The 24,339-nt window shown below is 37.2% G+C and overlaps 1 protein-coding gene across 1 annotated transcript in view; it reads left to right on the plus strand.

Annotated features, from left to right (window-relative positions):
- ZFHX4 (zinc finger homeobox 4) overlaps nucleotides 1-24,339 on the plus strand; it is a gene marked incomplete at its 5' end in the record, with an annotated part of 127,160 nt that overhangs the window by 96,710 nt on the left and 6,111 nt on the right. The window contains 5 exons of the mRNA XM_084282076.1: nucleotides 5,463-5,579; nucleotides 12,030-12,175; nucleotides 12,317-12,517; nucleotides 13,752-13,869; nucleotides 14,644-20,037. Coding sequence (XP_084138202.1) covers nucleotides 5,463-5,579; nucleotides 12,030-12,175; nucleotides 12,317-12,517; nucleotides 13,752-13,869; nucleotides 14,644-20,037 — 5,976 coding nt within the window. The remainder of the gene's footprint in view (nucleotides 1-5,462; nucleotides 5,580-12,029; nucleotides 12,176-12,316; nucleotides 12,518-13,751; nucleotides 13,870-14,643; nucleotides 20,038-24,339) is intronic.

The raw sequence follows: 24,339 nt of genomic DNA on the forward strand, positions 1-24,339 counted from the left end.
TAATGATTTTTTTTTACCTTCAGAAGTTGAGAAAAAAAGAAGTAGGGTAGATGAAGGCTGCTACTCACCAGTAGCCAAAGGGGTGAGGCTGAGTGTGGCAAGTGGGGAATATTGGCTGATGGGTGGAGTGGGTGTGATTTGTAACACTCATTGGGAAGGAGCTACCACAGCGTGCTCTGTTCAGCCAGCTTTGCAGTAGGGCTTCTCTAACACAGTAATACAAACAGAAGAAAATAAACATTAGACTGCTATAAAAATTCAAATGATACACCACAAAACAAAATGGTACAATTTGATACAAAGTGCTGGTTAGCACTTTCTGGTCAATATGATGATCATCATTTAATTATAAGCTTGTTTGTGGGAAGTTCAGCCTTCTAAAAGCAATAGTTTTAAATATGACACAGAGATTAGAAACAGTTATTAACGAGTTGGTGCTGTTATTCCCCTTGAGTCCCTAAATGAGAAATTAGAAATCCTATTTGAAGATGAATTATGACCACTAGAGAATGCAGTCAAGATCCTGAATGAGCAAGGCATCCTGTTTCTCACTCATGCTCTCCAAGACTAGCTAGAAAATAGAATGCTTTCTGAAATATATGGGTGAATAAATTGCAATCCAGACATCAGAGAGAACCTACTATCAGCTAAGTAGAGTAACTGGAATACTCTAGAATAAAATCCACAATACCTGCTCATAATTCACTTTTTCTTCTCTTGCATACTGTATGAGTTATTATTTTGTTTTGTTTTGTTGTTCCTCTTTTCCCTATACTATCTGTCGCTTATCCATCTCTTCAGTCCATTCTTCCATTATCTTTTGCTAGTGGTTACTTTCTCATCCTGATAGTTAATCTCATCAAGCCATTCCTTCTCCCAGTTGAACCTGGGATACACCTATACTGAACATTTATGGGTACTATTGATTTAGCTGTTTATTGAACATATTGAATAACAAACACTATATTTTTTTAATCTCTGTCTCATTTCCTATTTATTTATTTACTACTTTAGTTGACTGATTTATTTTTTCCTTGTCCATCTGGCCCTTAGTCAAAAACACTTTCTTAATCTTGCTTTCTCTTTCATAACCACAATTACTCATCCACAACTGGTAGATCATCCTCATTTAGGAAATTACTTGCAGTTTGGAGAAGGTAAAAGTGTTACCAACAGCAACAACAACAAAAAAATCCTAGACTAAAACAGTAACGGCTGTCCATTGATTCATATATCAGTGCTCTTTCAACTTTGCCACATTTTTCCTTTAACTTTTCAATATTTTATTTCAAAAATTAGATTTTTTTTTTTCCATATACCTTGCCATAGCTATGGTGGATATATTTGTTCTTTTATTTGCACCTCAGTAAGTCTGGCTTTTCCCAAATATATATGTATATTCATCTAATTTTTCTTCTGGTATCTGCTATTCAGCTTTGGGTGAGGCCTGGATTTTGCAATTGAAATCATCGCACATCTTGACTTCATTGGACTGAGGAAGGTCATAAGGGTCTCCTTTCATGAAAGTGGAATAGAATCAGGTGTAGATTAACATACAAACGTATATGACATAGAATATATAATATGCAACATCAGCTGATTAACAGTACCTCTGCAGCTTAAGTTTTCCTTTTTCCACGGTTTTACAGTTTTAGTTCAATCCGTGCTAACTCTTTTTTTTTGTGTGTGTGTGTGTTTAATTCTAAGGCAGTTGATAAATTCAAGAGATCCAACATCAAAAGAAACTTTCAATGTTTAGACAAAATAAAACCAGGTGTGAATAAAATATCATATTGCAGTAGTAAGTGTTATTAAAGTCATTAAAGTACATTTGAATCTGCTGTTCTATTCATTTTCAAAACTGACATTTGTAAATTTATATAGTCAGGACTCATGTAAATTTAAAAGAGAATATTAGGACTAGTTCAGGGATCTGTGGCCCCATCATATTCTGTTTTGTTGATTTTGTGTCTTCAAGCAGGAATCATCACATTTTTGTAACTTAATAGTATCCTTGTTTAGCATATGAAGTAAGAACAAAAATATTACTGAAAAGAAATGTTTGTTGATTTGTCTTTTGCATAGGTATGTAGTGTCTTTGATAGTGTGCTTCATTCAATATCCTCAATATCTATTCTAATGATGGTCTTTCTTAAGGTGTTTTTTTTTTGTTTGTTTGTTTGTTTTGTAAGTTTACTAACTACCTTTAAGTTAGAACTATTGAATTTACATCTTGTCCCTTTGATAAATGTCACAACTGTGTGAATCTTAGCCTTTTTGTAATTTTGAGGGAAAATATGAGAAGTTGTATTATCATTTCTGTCTGTGAAATTTATTTCTGAAGTGAATGGCATAAATATTCTGAAATGAATGCCAAATGTATTTTCTAGAAGTGAGTGCCATTGAAAGCCAAGGCAGGCAATTTATACTATGCATAATAATGATATTAATTTTTACGGTGTGTATAAGTTACATTTTGATTAGTTTTTTGCATGATTAAAAATTTGCAAAGCCTTTATGGCCCCCAGGAGCCTACCTGTAATAAACAGCTCTCACCTTTCAAACCATAAAACAAGTCTGCAGTACTTGAACATTAGAGCTAATTGCCTTGCTACATCAAAGGGAACACCACAACACTGAGAAAAATCACAGAAGGGGGGTGGGGAGAGGGGGGCAGTTTCACCTCTAAAGGTTATGTGTTTGTGGCTTGGTGGAGCCCTGTAAAGTTATGGCCTCAGAACTGCTGTTTGCGATTAAGTTGATGGGGAAAGTCTATCCCGCAATCTCTCCCTGCTGCTGACACAGAGTCTTTGTTCACATTCAGATTTCTCAAACTGTTGCCAGGGTCAGGCTGAGGTCAGACACCACGATGATGTATAGGAGAACATGTCTGGGAATTTCTCTCACACTTAAAACACATACCAGAAAAACAGGAGAGCACCCTGCAAAAATTGTCTGATGAGACCCAGATGATACTGTAGCTTTTCTTTTAGTACCTTCATAATTTTCTTTCTCTTTGCCTGACACACACACAATGTTTTATTAATGTGTGCCACGATAGCCCTTACAATTTTATGTCCCCTCAAGATAAGGACACTCAGTAGCACTTTGACACTTCATTTTCCAGCCCAGGGGAACTGGGCCAGTAAATCTAGTAGAAGAAGCAGTGCAGCCATTCCCAAGGATGAGTTGAGAAGGGATTTGCCACAGGCTCCGTGAGGCCACAGGGCCTGACACTGGATACGAGCCTCATGTGTGTGCACTTGGCATTAACACAGCCCGATCCAGGCAGGATCACAGACTCACAGCATCCTGAACTGCGCTCCCCCGCCACCCAGACAAACACAGCCCTGCTTCCAGCTGTGGCCGGGATGCCTCCCGTGTTTGATTAGCTATCATCGCAGGAGGGGGCAGGGGGCCGCAGCAGGGAGAGTGCTAAAACAGCACGGAGGGGGGGTGGGGTGGGGTATCCATTTTGATGGTAATCTTTATTTTTTTAATATGCTATTATTTTTAGAAGAGGGGACAATCTTTCTCTCTATGTGATTCCAAAAAGTGGACACATAGGCTTAGTCCTCACCTATCATATTTTGATGGCAATGCAAAACACATTGATCTGTGGCTGCGATATGGGGTTGTTGGTTTTTGTTCCTTTTTTTTTTTTTTTTTTTTGGTTTCCAAAATTGCAGCTCTTTCTTTCTTCCTTTCTTTCTTTCTTTCTCTCTTTTTCTCTTTCTCTCTCTCCTTCTTTCTCTCCTTCTTTCTCTCCTTCTTTCTCTCCTTCTTTCTCTCCTTCTTTCTTTCTTTCTTTTTCTTTCTTTCTCTCTCTCTCTCTCTCTCTTTCTCTCTCTCTCTCTTTCTTTCTTTTCCTTCCTTCCTTCCTTCCTTCCTTCCTTCCTTCCTTCCTTCCTTCCTTCCTTCCTTCCTTCCTTCCACTGTTTCACTCTTTCTTTCACTCTTTCTCTTCCTCTCTCTTTCTCTCTTTCTTTCTCTTTCTCTCTTTCTCTCTTTCCCCCCTTCTGATTCCGAACCCTCTCTGGTTTTGCAGAGACTCGAGAATCGGATAGGGTCACCACATCGATCTGAGGGTTGTTTGCCTAGGCATACAGTTTCAGTGCCAGGCTTGCAAGTAAGGCACTAAGCAGCAATTTTTTTGTGCTCAGCTGCTACATATGACAGAGGATATTTCATTCGGCTGTCAGAATGTTATTAATAAAACATGGGGTGCGAAGAGGGCCACTATTTCCCCTTTCAATCACTATAGCATTTACAATGAAAATTTTATGCAGTGTGTAATTTTCAGTTAATGCTTGACACTTAAAATGTCGGTAGTTGCATTTTGTGTGGTTCCTGAAGGGTTAATTGTATCATGTTCCCTGCATAAAAGCTCTGCTTATCAAAAGTGAATAGAAGAGTGTATGCAAATGTGTGTCTGTGACCTTTTGCCTTTCCAGGGTTAATTTATATGGTCATTAAAGATTTTATGAAATTGAGCGGCCTGGTGCTTTGAATCCCATTTTACTTTCACCTCCTAATTTATATAATTCCTACCTGAACTGAGAAATATGATTTTTATTTTTTGTGCTGCAATGAAAACAGCATGCTGTGCTGTGGGGAGTTACAAGTCTGGTTATCTGGCATTACTCAGATTGCTAAAAATTCATTAAAATGTGACATCAGCACAGTGAGAGACAAATGATCGCAGGATGAAAAGGAACAGTGGGCCTTTCACGGATTAGTGCTAACACAGCCCCAGCATAGAAGCTAACTGCATAAACAGATTAATCCACCAGTAGCAGCATAGCAAAGATTTACAGAATAATTAAATAGGCTTGAGTTACTGTGAAGATTTCCATGTAATCTAGCTGGTGTGAACACGTAAGTGAGGTGTGGGTAATGCTGCTTCCTCAGAAGCCATATACCAAGTTCTATCATTTATCCTGAATGGCTCCCCCTGGAGACAAAATTTGAGACTTCTCTTGCAAAGCCAGAGGTTTATATTTAATACAGTACCTAATACCTAATACTTACTTACTGCAATTAGCGGGATACTGCTGTACTAATAGGATTTATATTTGAATTCCCCCTTTTTTTCTTTTTTCTTTTTTTTGGCTTCAAGATACATTTTTACATGGGCTTACTTTTTTTCGAGCCAGTGTGATGCATCTGTGCATCTGTGTGCCTGTATTTTAACACAAATCATTTCTAGCTAAAGAATATGAAATGACAAGCTTTAAAACTGTCATGCTGGTGGGAAGCAGATACTCTGATAAAGACATGTTCAGAATCTCTGGCTAGATTTTGAAGTATTGCAAATTATTTGTTATTAATGTCCAACCTCTTTAAAGTGCTGTTCTTTCCCTTCTTTCTCTCCCCCCCGCCACCCTTCTCCCTGTTTTGACACCCTCTTTCAGTGCTGCTAAATGGTCACTAAGTTAGATCTTTTCTGTGCTTGTCCCCAGAAGAACAAGGTGAAGACACAGAAGGGTCTGCTAAAAGTACATCAGTGGCTGTTGGTGATGATAAAGACTCAAGTGAGAGAGACAATAGTGAAAGCAAAAAGGCTAGTAAAGACTCTGGTAAGATGCTAGAATTTTGTCTTCCCTTTTTTTTTAACTTATGAAATGCTCTTTCATTTTAAACTGTCTGGACATTCCCACTACTATTCATTGCAAGTGCGTTTTGCATGTGATTTCTATCAGTAGCCTCCCATTGACCTATTTTTAATCATAACCATCTGACAGGATAGATGCGGATAAGTTGAAGAATATTACAGGACGACCAGTGAGATTATTTTTTAATCAAATCAGTTTGTGTGCTTGTAATTTTTTAAGCGCCTTTCATTAATCTTAGCTGTACTTGTGATTCCTCTGATGGCATATTAATTTTTCATAAGCATGGGATTAGGTACCACTTGAATTTTTTCTTCAATCAGGTTTTGCCCCCCCTTTTAACCCAAAGAATGTGCAGGGGTGGGGGGGGGGGGGGTTGTTATTATTATTTTTTGTTCTTGCTCTCTGATCAGTTACTCCCAAGAATCTGGCCTCTTCCTGGGCATTTATTTGAGGCATTTTGAAAAAAATATACAAAATCCATTGAAAAAGTTTACAGATGATTCAGCCTAAGAAAGAGGAAATATCATTGAAAACGGATTATGGGTTGGGTAATTTTGATCTCCTGGAAGAGACAAAGCCCAGTAATGAAAGCTACTGTCTTTGAAAACAAAACCCCTATGTCATGACATTTACTTGTGCACAAACAAACCCAGGGCCAGCATCTGGTGTAGATACCCAAGGCTTTTTCTGTGTTTGATTTGGCAAATATGTGACTTCATCCATGCTTTCTATGTATGAGATGGAAATCTATGGTCACGATGAATATTACATTGGCTACTTTTGCCACACGCTACACCTAGTTACATTATGTTAGATTCATTGAAGCAGAAGAAGTGCTGAAACAGGTTGAAGCCTATTAGTTTCAGGTAGTCATATATCTTATCCTTGTATGCCAATGACAGCAGCATACAAAGGAGGTTGTATTCTCCATAAAGACATATAGTTGTAGAGAAAATATAATTTTACATATGAGTTTCTTTACACCCAAATTCTCCCATACTGTAATTTGCTTAGTAAATGTAATTTACTAAGTACTGTAATGTACTGTAATTTACATAGCAAACATTTTTCATTTGCTTTATATATATATACACACATATATATATATATGGCCCTTTTTGTGCTGAATTTATTCAGTAAACTGACCTAAAGATTAAAGCTTCCTTTATGTTTGCTTGTTGATGTGCTAAGGTCAGTATCCATCACAGTTTAGAACCTCAGCTGCTTTTCAGTCACTTTATTTTTTGAGATCAAGAGACTGAAGAAAGGCAGATGATGACAAGGATGATGTTGAGCAAGAAACTATGTTGTGGTTTAAAATATATATACTCCCTTGGCTGGCTTTTTGACTTGGAAATAGCTGTCTGTGATGCAGTAAAGCCATGCTGCAAAGCAAGCATACGTCCTTCTGCACAGTCTTGTCAGGGGCTGTCCTGGACACTCATCAAGAGAGGGGTGAAGGCCACCTGGAGCCTGCATTTCCCACCATACGCTCTACTTAGGGGATACTGCAAAGCACTTCAGGGAGTTTGTCAGCTCTCTCTTTTTCTCAGACAGTCCATTTATAGCTGTATAAGAGACACTATGGTACTAAGACTCCAGAAAAAAAAAAAAAAAAAGAAAGAAAAAAAAAAAGAAAGAAAAAAAAAAAAGAGAAAAGGAAAAGGAAAAGGAAAAGGAAAAAAGGAATAAGAAGAAAGAGAAAAGGAAAAGGAACAGGGAGAGAAAAAAAAAAAAAAAAAAAAGAAAAAGAAAAAGGGAGAAAAAGAAAACACAGGAAAAAAAAGGATGGAACCTAGCAAAAAATCCTGAAGGGGAATTCTCAAAATTCCATCAGGATTAGTTGCTCATAAGGGCCAAGTTTAATTAGGACAAACCTATATCCAAATGCCTACTGGGTGCACTACAAAAAAAACAGCATAATTGTTTTGCATTCCCGTGCCAGCAATTACACAAATAACTTGCAGTAAGATTCATATATAAACAAGGGCTAAAATACATGATTGCCTTTGTGCTTTAGAGAAAGCAGTTTGTACTGTAAATTCCTAAATCTGTTAGAAATTTTATTTTCATAATCTAAATTAATTCTCCATATGTATCATTCAAATCATCATCCTAATTTTCACTCAGCTGACAAGTATTTCTAATGACTGCATAACTGCTTATGTGTAATTGAATGTTAATTTGGGCTTTCTCGTGAATTGAGTGTTGCAAGTCTTGCCAAAGAAATCTCAGGAAAAACAATAAATTAATCACAATACTAACAAGTTAGACAGGAAAGTGGTGTGACCCCTCTTTAGCATAGAATCTATTAGACGAGAAAGGATTAACATGTATTTAGTAACACTATGTTTGTGTAAGCTGTTGTGCTGTATTGCTTACCTTATCTCAAGGAGTAGAGCTTTCAAAATGAGACTTGGCAATATGCGAGTTATATTTGTTGAATATTCATTCAGAATAGAAAAGCCTACTAATGCCTCATTTATATTGTCATTTAAATCTAGTGCCACTTTAGATTAATTATAATCCAAATTACAGCTCTATGCAATGCCAGAATTAATATGGAATTTATCCAGATTAATACATTTGCATTGAAAATGTAATATGTCTCTGCCATGGCTAAGGGGAGCACTTTTTAATAAGGTAGTAAACATGGGGAAGGATGGAAATTAACCTTCATTATTGCAATGAAAATTATCCTTTCATTCTACTCTAATTAGAAGGAATACTCTACCAGTAATTATAATTTTAGAATTATTTTGAGGCTGAATAACATCATCTAATGTGTCAGAAGTCTTAAATTATTGCAATCTTTATCAAACATATAGATTCATAAATAACTAAATAGTATTTTGATTGTAGGTTGTCCACGATTTTATTTCCTTCGCATTCTCCCCCTTGTTAGTCACACAAACATTTATATTTTTATTTTGGGGTTTCAAAGATGCTAAGAAAGTGAAGGCATCTGAATTGCAGTGAATTATGTCATTTTTGTATTAGCAATTTTACACAAGTTAAATAATTCCGTAACTGACAGTTAATCATTGAGTAGTATATTTTGTGGCACTTAATTATAATTAAACTTAGTTTTTCAGATAAATGTATTAAAAGTACATTATTCATCTAAAATAATGATGTGTATTATATATTGCAAAATGAATTACAGTTGTGTTTCACAATTAGGAAAAAAAGCAGTGTCTCAAGAATAGAAAGTGCATATTAAATACCAATAACAGGATTTAGTCTCTTCCTACAGCTGCTTTTTAAGCTGCCAGCATGCCAGGGGAACACTCAGCTATAAAAACAGTGCCACACTTCATGCTCAGGACCATAATATTTTCTCTCCTCTCCCCTTCCTCCTTCAATACCCTATCTGTAAAGCTGACTTAGTTCAGCCTGTTTTTTGTTCAACTCCTTAAAACACTGAATCCAACACAAAGAAGAAAGTTAACACAGCAAGAAAAGGCACTAAGTTGTAGTAACTGGATGATTTGCTTTCATGAGGAGTCAAACCTCACTTACTTTTGGCAGCTACACCTGTGGCAGGCGAGGACCAGGTGTAAAGTGCTGCTGCTCTGGGTTGGGGAGTTCCGTCCTCACCATGCACAGGGGTGATTGGCTTAGCCCCAGGGCGAAGAATCAGCCCTCTTTTTGTGCAAACTGTCAGTCACATATGCTTTGCTATAGGCCAGATGTAACTTCAGTCCTTTAAGAAGTAACAGTATTTGGCACTGAATGAATCCAGCACAACATCAACAACAAAAACAACAAAGGATCTGTAAATTTCAACAATTTATATAAATATCATAGTAAGCATAGTAAAAACCTGTCCTTTGTTATGCATTTATTGACCCCAGCACAGTGTTTTATGATTCCATGGTTTTATTATATTAACCACAAAAGAAAATTTAACCAAAAAAATATTTGTTTTTATTGAAACAAGAACTATGTGTTTTATGATTATTATTGGTCCTTTGAAGTAATTAAGTTGTCCTATCCTGTGGTGGAAGATGATGTGTAATATTAACCTTGTGTGTGCCCGGGCACATGCAGAGTGCACTCCAAGCTAAATTTCATTAGCAGTTATATGCCAATGCCAAAAACACAGTTAAATGCATTTTCTAAAACGGATTTCAGAGCAGAATTGGGATCCTAATTTCCGTAACAAAATGTTGAAAACAATCTAATGTGAGAAGAGAATTGTTTTCTTTTAGTTTTTAAATTCAGCATCCTGTATAATGAATTATATACCAGTTGAGATCCTGGCCCATTTGTCTTTATAAAGGAACATTTTAAAAGTGACATATGATAAAGGTAAGAAACAGCAGTCAACTGTTAGACATTTTTGACAGTTGGAAATGAAGAGAGGTTAATAATTTGAACCTATCCTTCTAAAACCTGAGAAGCAACCTTTCTCTGTTAATATAGTATGTCACTTTTTTACTTTGTATAACTCTCACAGTTAAGACATTTAAATAATAATGGTGTCTTGCCAAGTAAATACAGCTAAGCCAGTGAGTACTGTATTACAATAAACCAAACTGAGTAATAAAATGGTGTCTTTTGTTGTTGTATCACATAGATTTTGCCTTTAAAGCTTTACTAGTCCTTCAGGTTGTAGGCACAACCCTTACTGAGCCATCTAAATGAGGCCTCCAAGAGCCATTCCTGAGAGAGTAAAAATTCGGTGGGGCTCCAGAAAGCAGCTTGCTTGTACAGATATTAAACCTATGTTGACAAATTGGTCATTAAAAGTAGGAAAATATGGCAAGAATAAACTTCAATTTGAGCAAGAACACTTTAGAATTGCTGGCCTAAATTACACCAAAAGAAATAATTACCATCTTAGGAATGAATAACAATGTGTGGGGAAATCAACATTAATGTATAAGTCATAAAATATGTTTGTTTGTTTGTTTGTTTGTTTTAAATGCCCTTCAGAATATGTCTCTGTATGATTCAGTTTTCAATTGTTTATTATTTTACCATGAGGATTTGATATTTACCCTGAAAGTTTTTCTCTTATCTTACTTCTCTTTAATGTTGCTCTTTTAATATCAAGCATTGCACGAATTGTATATGATATTGATAACAATAAAAAAGTTCTTAGTTTTGTCTACAGAAAAATAGAAGCATTTTCTTTGTTCATGTTTACTTTGTTCCAAAACATCCATGACCTTATTTTTAAATTAATCCTAGGTTATTGTGCAATGAGGTGCAATTTGTTCATTTATATGAACCTTATGTGGATTGAAAAAAATCAAGATAAATCTTCATGCACAGCATACAATCAGATTACCCCTGGACTATATATTTATGTTGGGTCTGATAGCAATCAATGGTTTAGCTTCATTGCATTTCAAGATGTATTTGCACCCAGTGTCCAGTGATAGTGTCCTCACCCTGGAAATAATTTAGTTGCAAATTGACTGGAAGATGGTGAAAATTGAAAGTTAAAATTAGAAATACTCATAATAAACAGCAGAAAAAAGGTCAGATGATGCCGCACTATGATGAGATTGGAATGGTTGGTAAATGAGGTTTTGTGTTTGTCGTGAGATGTATGTGACATGCCTACCCAATGCTCTTGTAATATCCAGCCTAGCAGAAGAGATTATCTGGCAAATTGACGCTGGAAAGAATTTTCTGATGGACTGGGAAATTAGAATTGCACTGCTTTCTTTGATGTGTGCACGACTGGGCCACGTTACACAGCTAGTTCAGGCATAACATTAAATATAGTATTTAATACTTAATAGTAGAACTATCTATAGAAAACAATTATATTCTGGTTTTGATCACAAATGCCAGACTATAAAAATTCACAGTGTAAACATCTAAGGCAATCCCAAATGACTGATCTTTGTATATAATTAATAATAATTTATCTCTGAAATCCTATTCTCCACAGTATTTCTTTTAAAGCCTCACTATATTTAGCTTCAGAATTGTAACTAGGCAGGAGTTATCAAAACAGCACAATAATCATATTGCTCAGACAGTTTAGAAAAGAGAGAGGGTAATTAAACATCAGCAAATTAATTATTTTGGAAAACAGGATTTTTAAGCAAAAGCTGATTTGTTTTAATGTAATACACAAATTCACACTGAGCTGCTAAATAAAGCATATTATTGATTAATTTTTAAAGGCAAACTAGGTTATCTAAACAGTAGAGTCCATTTTAGAATGTGTTTATGGAGTCTCCATCAAGGATAAAAGTGTATTTTCATCTTTATACTTATATACTTACTAGGGTTGTTTTTTTTTTTTTTTTTTTTTCTTTTTTTTTTTTTCTTAGAACTTTTAAAAAATACCCTCAGAGACAACACAGACCTTTGGAATCACAGTCTCTTTGTAAAATAGGATATTTTAAAATTTAAAATGTGTTCTTAAAAATTATGTTTTTGGAACAGGAATAGTCACACCAGAGAAGGAACCAAAAGTGAACACTGTGGTAGGGGCACAACAGCTTCTTCTGGCAAAAGAAGAGGATGGTGCAGCTAAAAAATCAAAGCCTCCAGAGGACAGTAAATTTTGTCATGAGCAGGTAAAGGAAAGTGTAAGAATTTAATTGTATTCTAGAACTTTTCCAGATAACTCAAAAATAAAACAGAGATGATGTGCTATTAAAATAGCACTATCATCAAGTTATTAAAAGCACGCTGACTAATAGCCTGCATCTTAATTTGATGTTTTTCAGTTCTATCAATGTCCTTATTGTAACTACAATAGTAGGGACCCAAATCGTATCCAGATGCATGTCCTGTCACAGCATTCAATGCAACCTGTTATCTGCTGCCCCCTCTGCCAGGATGTCCTCAGCAACAAAATGCATCTCCAGCTTCATTTGACCCATCTGCACAGTGTGTCCCCTGACTGTGTGGAAAAGCTGCTCATGACAGTAAGTGTTCCAAATACTGATGTACATTCTACAGAAATATATTCAGGCCTCGTGGCAATGTATTTGTAGTGACATAGTATTTGGGTAACGTGATATGGGGAGCAGGTCAGGTTTCTTAGATTCTGTTGCCAGTTCGTCCAGTGACTGATGTCCCTTGGGAAAATGACTGGAGGTGGATTTCAAAGATGATGAAAACCTGCAGTTTCCTCCTTGGAAAAGCAAAGCTTGTTAGTGTCTCTAAGAGCACACCCATAAAGTGGGTCTAATATTATCCAGGTCTCAGAGGTATCATGATTCTAGTTTGGAAAAAAAAAAAAAAAAAAAAAAAGAGAACTTCCCTGGCTTCCCTGTAAAGTGTAGTTCCAAAATGTAGAAATGTTCCTGTGTATAACTGAGCTGTACTTTCATTATATAATATGAAAATCATTGTAAAATATGAATAGTGGTTCTAGTTGGAGAATACAAGTTTCATTATAAAATATGTCTTTATTTTTTTTTTTCTTCTTTCTGCCTCTACATAAAAGGCCATTTAGATTTTTCATGGGGAAAAGAAAAAAAAAAAAAAAAGTGTGAAGCAGGTAGGGCAATTCCTTTGGAATAAGGAATACCTGTTTTTAAGTACCTAACCTGGTTTGGGCACAGACTTGATTCATCCCATATCTGGGATGAATGCTTTAACCAGCAAACTCTGTTTGAAGAAAGAATCTCACCTGAACTCACCTAAGAAGTCACGTTCTTGACTGAGCAATTGCACAGGCCATATAAAAAAAAAAAAAATCTGTGAAAAATAATGTCTCAACATTACATAAATCAATGTCAGTAAATACACGGTCAGGTGTAGAATGTTGTTATTAAGTTGTAGATTCAGTTAGAAAACAGATCTCCCAAGACAGCCTAGTGTCTTAGTTCTAGTTGTCTTGCTGTACTTGGAAATCTCAGATCCAGCTCTTTAAGGATTCATTTCTGTATCCATAGACAACTCCTTCATTTATAATGTGATGGTAGGCCAACCACCACATTGTGACTAAAATGGAAAGAAAAAAAAAAAAAAAAAAAAAAGGAAGAAAGAATTGAAAGGGCTCTTTAATGAGCAGTGTGTAATTGGAGATCAACAAAACCAATTTAGTTTTCTTTCTTCTTTTCTTATAATACTGCTGCAATAATCTAATACTGCTGTATAATACTAAATAGTGTGACTTTTCCTTTAATAATTCTGTGTTCTTGGCTTTCAAAGGTTCCTGTACCAGATGTCATGATGCCTAATAGTATGCTATTGCCAGCAGCTGCTTCAGAGAAATCTGAACGTGATACACCTGCAACTATTACAGCAGAGGGATCTGGGAAATATTCAGGTATGCAAGAAATAGCCCAGACACTTAAAACTAGGTATGGACAATTTAGGAATAAACCACTTTTTTCCTTCTGAGTAAAGTGAATCCTTTTTGGCTTGCATATAGCCACAGAGATTAAAACAGAAAAAAAAAAAAAAAATTATCAAGGGGCCTGAATTTGGCTATCTGCACCCATACAAAGCTACTAGGATGTACGTGTATACGAGAATGGTTCCTTGTGGTAGAGGTAAAATTAATCACTCAGTAGTGCCTAACCTCTTTGAAGGTAAGACCCTCCTTGTTTATCCAACAAATAAGGCCCAGTCCTAAAACACAGTGGTACTTTCACCAGCTTCTTTGGGGAATGTTAGGCAAATAACCCTGACTCCATTTGCAGTAATAGGTTTCTTGTGCTCTGTACTCTTATCATACTCTGTGCTGGGAAGCTACTTTACTGTGTCTCACAGTATGCTCCTCCCTCTGTCCTCAGACCACTTTCCTCCTAGTCTATCTTTTTAATCACCTGTCCTAACTATTGTCCCCACTTCTACTCCCTCCCTCAATCTTACCGTTTAATGCTCACATTATACCAATAAACTCCTACCTTATGAAAAAGAGAAGTGCTGTGCTGGGCTGTGCTGCTATTGTCACTCTGATCATCATGTTTGCATTTTATTATTTCTATTAATACACAGCATACATAGCCTCTCTTGATTTCCAGTGGAAAACAAGACACTAATATTATGTGCTATTCTCTTATACCTGCATAAAAGACACTTCACTTTCTTTAACTAGGTGAAAGTCCTGTGGATGAAAAAAGTTCTCCTGGGATGGAAGAATCAAAAGCTGGAATGGAAATTAAGAACGAGGAACAGAAGCCACCTAAGGAATCTACTGAAACAGCAGATTGGAATAAGAGTAGCAGTAAAGATATAAAGACCACTGACTCAATGCCAGATCAACTAAATGAACAGCAGAAGAAGCAACAGCTCTCTGTTTCTGACCGCCATGTCTATAAGTACCGTTGTAACCATTGTAGCTTGGCTTTTAAGACTATGCAGAAGCTTCAGATACATTCCCAATATCATGCTATTAGAGCAGCTACCATGTGTAGCCTATGCCAACGTAACTTCCGTACATTCCAGGCTTTAAAAAAACACTTGGAAGCAGGCCACCCTGAACTCAATGAAGCTGAACTTCAGCAGCTATGCTCATCTTTACCTGTCAATGGTGAACTCTGGGCAGAAAGTGAAAATATGGGACAAGATGATCATGCACTTGAACAGGAAATAGAAAGAGATTATGAGATGGATCAGGAAGGAAAAGCAAGTCCTGTAGGAAGTGATAGTAGCTCTATTCCAGATGATATGGGCTCAGAACCAAAGCGGACCTTACCTTTTAGAAAAGGGCCAAATTTTACTATGGAAAAATTTCTAGATCCGTCTCGCCCATATAAGTGTACAGTGTGTAAAGAGTCTTTCACCCAAAAGAACATTCTCTTGGTCCACTATAACTCAGTCTCCCATCTACATAAACTCAAAAAGGTTTTGCAGGAAGCATCAAGTCCTGTCCCTCAAGAAACAAACAGCAGCACTGACAACAAACCCTACAAGTGCAGCATTTGTAATGTTGCATATAGCCAAAGTTCTACATTGGAAATCCATATGAGATCTGTGCTTCATCAGACAAAGGCAAGGGCTGCAAAATTAGAACCAAGTGGTAATATAAGTAGCGGAAATAGTGTAGCAGGGAATGTTAATAGCCCCAGCCAAGGAATGCTAGATTCTATGAGCTTACCAGCAGTTAACAGCAAAGAAACACATTTAGATGCCAAAGAACTAAATAAAAAGCAGCCTTCTGAATTAATTTCTGCTCAGCCTACACATCACCCACCCCAGTCACCAGCACAACTTCAAATGCAACTACAGCATGAACTGCAACAGCAAGCTGCATTCTTTCAACCCCAATTTCTAAACCCAGCTTTTTTGCCTCACTTTCCGATGACACCAGAAACACTCTTACAATTTCAACAGCCTCAGTTCCTTTTCCCATTCTATATACCTGGGACAGAATTTAGCTTAAGCCCAGATCTGGGTTTGCCTGGTTCTGCCACATTCGGTATGCCTGGAATGGCTGGTATGACTGGATCACTGCTAGAAGATTTAAAGCAGCAGATTCAAAGTCAGCACCATGTTGGCCAGACACAGCTTCAGATACTGCAGCAACAAGCACAACAGTACCAATCTACTCAACCCCAACTTCAGTCTCAAAAACAGCAGCAGCAAAGCAACAAGATGATGAAAGCAGAGCAAAACAGCTTAGTAAATACTGACTGCCAGTTGATAAAGGATATACCATCATATAAGGAATCCGAAGAGATTTCTGAGAAACAGGAGAAGCCAAAGCAAGATTTTACTAATGAGAATGAAGGACTAAAAGAAAACAAAGACATGAAGAAGCCAAAATCCTCAGAACCAGCCATCCCACCACCCAGAATAGCTTCTGGAGCAAGGGGGAATGCAGCTAAGGCTTTGTTGGAGAACTTTGGGTTTGAGTTAGTTATCCAATACAATGAGAACAGACAAAAGGTGCAGAAAAAAAGCAAGACTGGTGAAGGTGAAAATACAGACAAACTGGAATGTGGAACCTGCAGTAAGCTCTTTTCCAATATTCTTATTTTGAAGAGTCACCAAGAACATGTGCATGGACAATTTTTTCCATATGGAGCATTAGAAAAGTTTGCCAGGCAGTACAGGGAGGCATATGACAAGCTTTATCCAATTTCTCCATCTTCTCCAGAAACACCGCCACCACCACCACCTCCTCCACCACCGCCACCTCCTCCTCCTCCAACTCCTTCTCAGCCTTCTTCAGCCGGGGCTGGAAAAATTCAAAACACAACTCCCACTCCTTTACAAGCTCCACCACCCACCCCACCACCGCCACCTCCTCCACCACCACCACCTCCTCCACCACCACCACCACCATCAGCCCCACCTCAAGTCCAGCTTCCTGTTTCACTTGATCTCCCACTCTTCCCTCCAATTATGATGCAGCCAGTGCAGCATCCTGCACTGCCTCCTCAGCTTGCCCTCCAGTTGCCACCAATGGATACTTTGTCTGCAGATCTTACCCAGCTTTGTCAGCAGCAGCTGGGCTTAGATCCCAATTTCCTGCGCCACTCTCAGTTCAAGCGCCCACGTACAAGAATTACAGATGACCAGCTAAAAATATTGCGGGCTTATTTTGATATAAACAATTCTCCAAGTGAAGAACAAATCCAAGAAATGGCTGAGAAGTCTGGTCTTTCACAGAAAGTTATCAAGCACTGGTTTCGTAATACACTGTTTAAAGAACGACAGAGAAATAAAGATTCTCCATATAACTTCAGCAACCCTCCCATAACAGTGTTGGAAGATATCAGAATAGATCCCCAGCCTTCAACTGTAGAACCTTACAAGTCTGATGCATCTTTCAGCAAGAGATCATCTAGGACACGATTTACTGACTACCAGCTTCGTGTCCTCCAAGACTTCTTTGATACAAATGCTTATCCAAAGGATGATGAAATTGAACAACTTTCAACTGTTCTTAACCTACCTACTCGAGTTATTGTTGTATGGTTCCAAAATGCACGACAAAAAGCTCGCAAAAGTTACGAAAATCAAGCTGACACTAAAGACAATGAGAAAAGGGAATTGACAAATGAGCGCTACATTCGAACTAGTAACATGCAATATCAGTGCAAAAAGTGCAGTGTAGTTTTTCCCAGGATCTTTGATTTGATTACACACCAGAAAAAGCAGTGTTATAAAGATGAAGATGATGATGCTCAAGATGAAAGCCAAACTGAAGATTCCATGGATGCCTCTGATCAAACAGTGTATAAGAACTGCACAGTTTCAGGCCAAAGCGAGTCATCAAAAAGTGTGGCAGTCACAGCAGCAAGCTCTGGCTCTGGTTCTAGTACTCCTTTGATTCCATCACCCAAACCAGAACCTGAGAAGGCTTCTCCTAAACCGGAGTCCATAGAAAAAACAAAACAAAATGAAACCATCTCTAAGCAAACTGATACAACTTCCCAAAGCACCAAACCAGTACAGTCTGCTCCAGTAACCCCTTCTGATCCTCAGCCCTCAGCCTCTCAACCACAGCAACAAAAACCACCACAAATAGTAGGGAGACCTCCTTCTGCATCACAAACTGCACCTGTTCCATCCAGTCCTTTACCAATTTCAATGACTCCTCTACAGAACAGTCTACCTCCTCAGTTATTACAGTACCAATGTGATCAGTGTACAGTTGCCTTTCCAACTCTAGAACTTTGGCAAGAGCACCAGCACATGCATTTCCTAGCAGCCCAAAACCAATTTCTTCACTCACAATTTTTAGAAAGACCAATGGATATGCCCTATATGATATTTGACCCCAATAATCCTTTGATGACTGGACAGTTACTTAATAGTTCTCTTGCTCAGATGCCACCACAGACTGGTTCATCACACACGACACACCCTGCTACAGTTTCTGGTTCCATGAAACGAAAATTGGATGATAAGGAAGACAATAACGGTAGTGAAAAAGAGGGAGGAAACAGTGGAGAAGATCAACATCGTGATAAACGTTTAAGAACTACAATTACTCCAGAGCAGCTAGAAATACTTTATGAAAAGTACCTATTAGATTCCAACCCCACGAGAAAGATGTTAGATCACATTGCACGTGAAGTGGGACTTAAAAAGAGAGTTGTACAAGTCTGGTTTCAGAATACAAGAGCCCGAGAACGAAAGGGACAATTCCGTGCAGTTGGTCCAGCCCAGTCCCATAAAAGATGTCCTTTTTGTCGAGCTCTGTTTAAAGCAAAATCGGCTTTAGAAAGTCATATTCGCTCTCGACATTGGAATGAAGGGAAACAGGCAGGTTATAGTTTGCCTCCAAGTCCTTTGATATCAACTGAAGACGGAGGAGAAAGTCCCCAAAAGTACATATTTTTTGATTACCCATCATTGTCATTAGCAAAAACTGAATTATCAAGTGAAAATGAATTAGCCTCCACTGTATCAACCCCTGTTAGCAAAACTGCAGAAATGTCACCGAAGAATCTCTTAAGTCCTTCTTCTTTTAAAGCAGAGTCAAGTGAGGATATAGAAAATTTGAATGCCCCTCCTACTGACTCTGGATATGATCAAAACAAGACTGACTTTGATGAGACTTCGTCAATTAATACAGCAATTAGTGATGCCACGACAGGAGATGAGGGGAACAATGAAATGGAAAGTACGACTGGCAGTTCAGGGGATGCAAAGCCTGCATCACCTCCCAAAGAACCAAAAACACTTGCAAATGATACTCTAACAAAAGCTGCAACTACACCTACAAATGAGAATACTGATGATAAATTTCTCTTTTCCCTAACAAGCCCCTCAATACATTTCAGTGACAAGGATGGTGATCATGACCAAAGTTATTACATTACTGATGACCCCGATGATAATGCTGACCGCAGTGAAACTTCAAGCATAGCTGATCCAAGTTCACCTAACCCATTTGGAGCTAGCAATCCCTTTAAATCCAAAAACAGTGATCGGCCAGGCCACAAACGTTTCCGAACACAAATGAGTAACCTCCAGCTTAAAGTTCTCAAGGCTTGCTTTAGTGACTACCGGACTCCTACAATGCAAGAATGTGAAATGCTAGGGAATGAGATTGGTCTGCCCAAACGTGTGGTCCAAGTCTGGTTTCAGAATGCACGGGCTAAAGAAAAGAAATTCAAAATTAACATAGGGAAGCCATTCATGATAAATCAGACTGGGCCTGATGGAACAAAGCCCGAATGCTCTCTATGTGGTGTGAAATATTCTGCACGTTTGTCCATAAGAGATCACATATTTTCCAAACAACATATTACAAAAGTGAGAGAAACTGTGGGAAGTCAGCTAGATCGGGAGAAAGATTATTTAGCTCCTACAACAGTTAGACAGCTGATGGCACAGCAAGAATTGGATCGCATAAAGAAGGCTACCGATGTGCTAGGATTAACAGTACAGCAACCAGGCATGATGGACAGCAGTTCTCTTCATGGTATCAGTTTGCCAGCAGCATATCCAGGACTCCCTGGCCTTCCTCCTGTTCTTCTGCCTGGAATGAATGGTCCATCCTCGTTACCTGGATTTCCACAAAGTTCAAACAGTAAGTCTATAAGGGGATGATTTTCTTGTTTTATTAATTTGATCAACTTGCCTAGTCACCATCCCCTTCTAAAACAGCATATTATGCATTCATATCACTGTATGACAGAACACTGGAACAGATTGCCCATAGAGGTTGTGGAGTCTCCTTCCTTGGAGAGCTTCAAAAGCCACCTGGACATGGTCTTGGGCAACCTGCTAAATGTTTCCCTGCTTGAGCAGGGAGTTTGGAGCAGATGACTTCCAGAGGTCCCTTTCACTTTAACCATTCTGTGATCCTGCAATTCTATGATACTTATGAGGCTTGTGTGAGTAGATAAAAAATATTGCAATAAGGTGTACTCACTGCAATTCTGAATTGTTGCTGCAGCCTGGACGATATCTCTTTTTTCCCTAAACAGAAAAATATCATTTTAATTGAAATCTAATCAACAGAAATGTTTTTGGTCTATATTAGGCTTCTGTAACATCACTAGTGTAATAATAGCAAAGTTACAGGGTATTTTTTTTTTTCTGAATGTTGTTGATGTAGGCAAAACATGGATTAGAATTTTGTCTGTAAAATTTTTTGTATGCAAACATTTAAAATAATGTCTGATGAAGTGCAGAATAGTTATTCCCATACTGCTGGATCATCAGGCATTTGGTCCACACCTTAAGTCAGTTCAATCTGTTTTTTAACTGACAATAAATACTAACAAAACAAAAAAAAAAAATGTTGGCTAAGACCCTCTACAATATTTCTGAATAATTGACTGATAGGATAAGTTTTCTGTTGAAGGCAATTACTAATGGCAGTTTCATTGTTATCCATATTCCAGGGGTATCCGAATATCTCTTAAACCTAATTGGTAAAATTATTGCAGACATGAAACATTACACTCGGACTTGTGCTTTTAAAGTGAACACATAACTGTTTTGCTGAGGTTGAATCTGTTTTTTGCTCAAATTGGAAAACACTTCTTCTTGAATTTTCTGCAGAATGTTTTGTTTAGTCCCCAGAAATGAAGCTTTGTGTGTGTCTAATAGTCTCCAATTTTGCAGTCAGAGTTCACTCTCAGTACATCCTTGCAGACTGAAAGTCTCCCATTTATCCTCTAATTTTACACGTATCAAATACATGCACACCAGAGGCAGGGAGTTGGTTGAGATACTTCACTTCACTTTATGCAGTAATTCCATTTGCTGTTGGTCTCTAAATTTTTATTTATTTATTTATTTATTTATTTATTTTTGGAAGATAAGGTATGGGATTAATCACTAGTATTGTTAGGCAAACTAAGACTTAAGCAATGTCTTCTCTGCTCTGCAGCTCTGGTTTGATTGATGATGATGATGTTATTGTTTCCCTAAGTGGTGGTCAAAGCATCTTGCTTTTTTCTTCATTGGATCAGAATGACTTTCCTTCCACAATGGAGTCTCTGGCTGACTGCCCTCTGGCTTTTGTCAAACACTTATTGGCACAGAGAGTGCATATAAAGGAAATATAAAGTTGTTGTATTTCCTTCTTAATGGCATACAGTGTCCAGGTCCAAAAATGGCTGGTCATTGTTCATTAAAATTATAGGTATGGTTTCTCCATATAATTTTGCTAAATAGATTTGGTTAGTTTGACCTTCAGGTAAAATAGGCTCCAGAAAACTCAGACTTGGGCTATACCAGTAAAATAATTTGCTTGGGAACATATCATTACATAGTTCTCGTCTCAAAAACAGGAAGTCCACATTCAAAGTGACACCTGGGAATGGCTGAAAACCCATGGTAGCCTCTTAGTTGTTCCCAGGCATTGTTTTGCAGGATGTTAGTTCGTGTCAGCCAGAACTGTGCCAATGTCCTTTCTCACTGTTCACCTTTAAAAATAACCAAGTTCAGTTTTTAGGAAATGTTCTCTGGTACTGTTCAACTTACTAGCATCAATTCAGCCTCAGAATCTAAGTTTTGCTGTTAATAGTATAAAAACAGAATTACAGGTAAACAGGCCAACTGTTCCACAGTAACTTACTATTTATATTTTATAATTTCCACAAATTAGCTCTTCTCTAAGATAAACTTAAATCATTAGGAACATAGCATACACAGTGCTCTGACAATTGAGATGGATTTTTAGCCCCTTTCATCTTGCATCTTAAGGTTAATTAGCCCATCGTGGGCAAAAGCCCACTGTGTAAAACAGCTGGTAGAGTCTTGTTTTTTTCCCTTCTGCCAAATGCTAAATAGCCCCCGCATCCCCCTTTTGTTCCTTGGCAAATACTTACATTCATAAATCTCCATTCCCTAATGATACGAAATGGAGCAGTTATAGTGAATGGGAATAATAGATTATTTTAATCATTCATTATATATATTAAAAGAAAAATAAAAAAAGTAATTTACTCAGATTTTCTCCAGTATGTGCTCAACACCAGTATTTCCTGCACCTAATTAGCCCATTTCTATTTTCTTATATACACTGCTTTGGTTGATAATTCAGATTCATATTTGATGCTAAGTGTTTAAGAATGATTTTTTTGGAAGCAGGCTCCCAAGCAAGCTTTTCTTTGGATACGGTTCTTCTAGCAGTGTATATATTCTCAGTCAGCAGGACAGTTGTTCTGCATCATTCTTTACATGAAGGATTTTCTGAAGCTAACTCCATGATGACTATCCTATACTTCAATTATACTTCTTGTGAATTCTTCTGCAGCTGTGCCATTTCTTCTCTTTTGGCCCCAATTCTGAAAATGCACTTTAGAAGAAATCTCACTAGGACCTCTTATCTTCAAATATTTACCTGTTCTCATTGATGTTTACAGGGTTGGTATTTCCTGTTGTAAAACACATCTATTCTGTCCTACATGCTTGTTTAAAGGACAAATTTCAGAATTAGTACAATACTCACTTTTAAAGAAAATATCTGCTGTTTGCTAAGACAGGGAACTTCTGAAATTACAGTAATAAGCATCAAAATTAAAATTCTCTTTTGTGCTTCTCTTTACTCATGCTAGACAGAGAACTGAGACTTTTTAGTTTCACTTATGTTATGAGGGATTTCGCTTGAATTCAACATTGCTCTTTATAAGTTTCCAAAAAGGAGTAAAAACAACTAACTTTTGCAAAATACTATTATTTTCTAAATAAAATATTTGTTTTTTTTTTTTTACAACAGGTTTGAAATGGAACAATAGTGCTAAATCACACGAGGGAAATATTTATACTATGCTTCATTTTATCTCCTTTATATGTTGCTCAGACTGAACTTCTATTTGCAAAGTTTATTACACTCATCAAAATAAGATTAATTTCTCCATTTCTGACTGAAAGGACCCATTAACTTTAAATTCAGTTATTTGGTTCTGAAACAAGTGCTTTGCAATGTCAGAGTTATCACGATAACTCTGGAACTCTGATTCTAGAATGATGTATCCGAGTATATTCTCACCTATGGGATACATTTCTGTAGGTAACATAATTATATCATCTTGTCGGCATCAAATACTGAGTGAGTTCTCAATGGCATTGCTTTGTTTGCTCAGCATAATTCCTAATATGGAGTTATTGGTGGAATTGTAATATATACAGAATACATACACAATTTTATTTCTGGTTTGTCTTTGTTCTTCAAGTACCTTATTGTTTTCTAGATGACTGTAGATAGAAGAGTTCACCTCCTTTTTTTTTAAAGGTGTTCTTGAAATTCACATTCTTTTTTCTTATTAGCTTTTCTTCTTAGCTTAGTGTTTTTGTCTGTGATGCCTTGCAGAAAACTAGTGCTTCATCTTGCCTCTAGCTATTAATAGTGGTTCTATGAACCTTTTAATGTCATCATCGTTACCATAGTTTTTTTGGATATCACTTAAACCTGGGCTGCTTGAAGATTCACAGCAGCTTTTTCCAAGAATGCACACATCACTGGGTAACATGTACTTAGTGGTTTTGAAAATCTTATCAAGAGGGAAATTTGATTCAACAGCAATTACTTTCCTTGTTATTAGGTCACTAAATTCTGTTCTCTGTTTGCTTTTTGCCCATTGATAGCAGTTTCATTTCTATATTTTTAGTCCTCTGATTCCTCTAAGAGAAAGAGAAATCACTCCTTTTTTTGGAGTCACTTAAAAGAGTTTAGGAAGATTGGAATGTTTCTTCATGATTAGTGAATTTTCTATTTTACATCTCTCATGACTGAAAATGGAGTATTTCTTTCATCACATTTTGTTCATTTAGTTTTTATACCCTCAGCTCCACCTTTAACTTTCAATATAATAGGTGAATTTCACTCTTCTAGAGCAGCTTGTCTGGATATTTAAATGCATTCTAAGCTTTCAAC

The sequence above is a fragment of the Netta rufina genome (genome assembly GCF_964035555.1).
Source record: "Netta rufina genome assembly, chromosome: 2".
Taxonomy (NCBI): domain Eukaryota; kingdom Metazoa; phylum Chordata; class Aves; order Anseriformes; family Anatidae; genus Netta; species Netta rufina.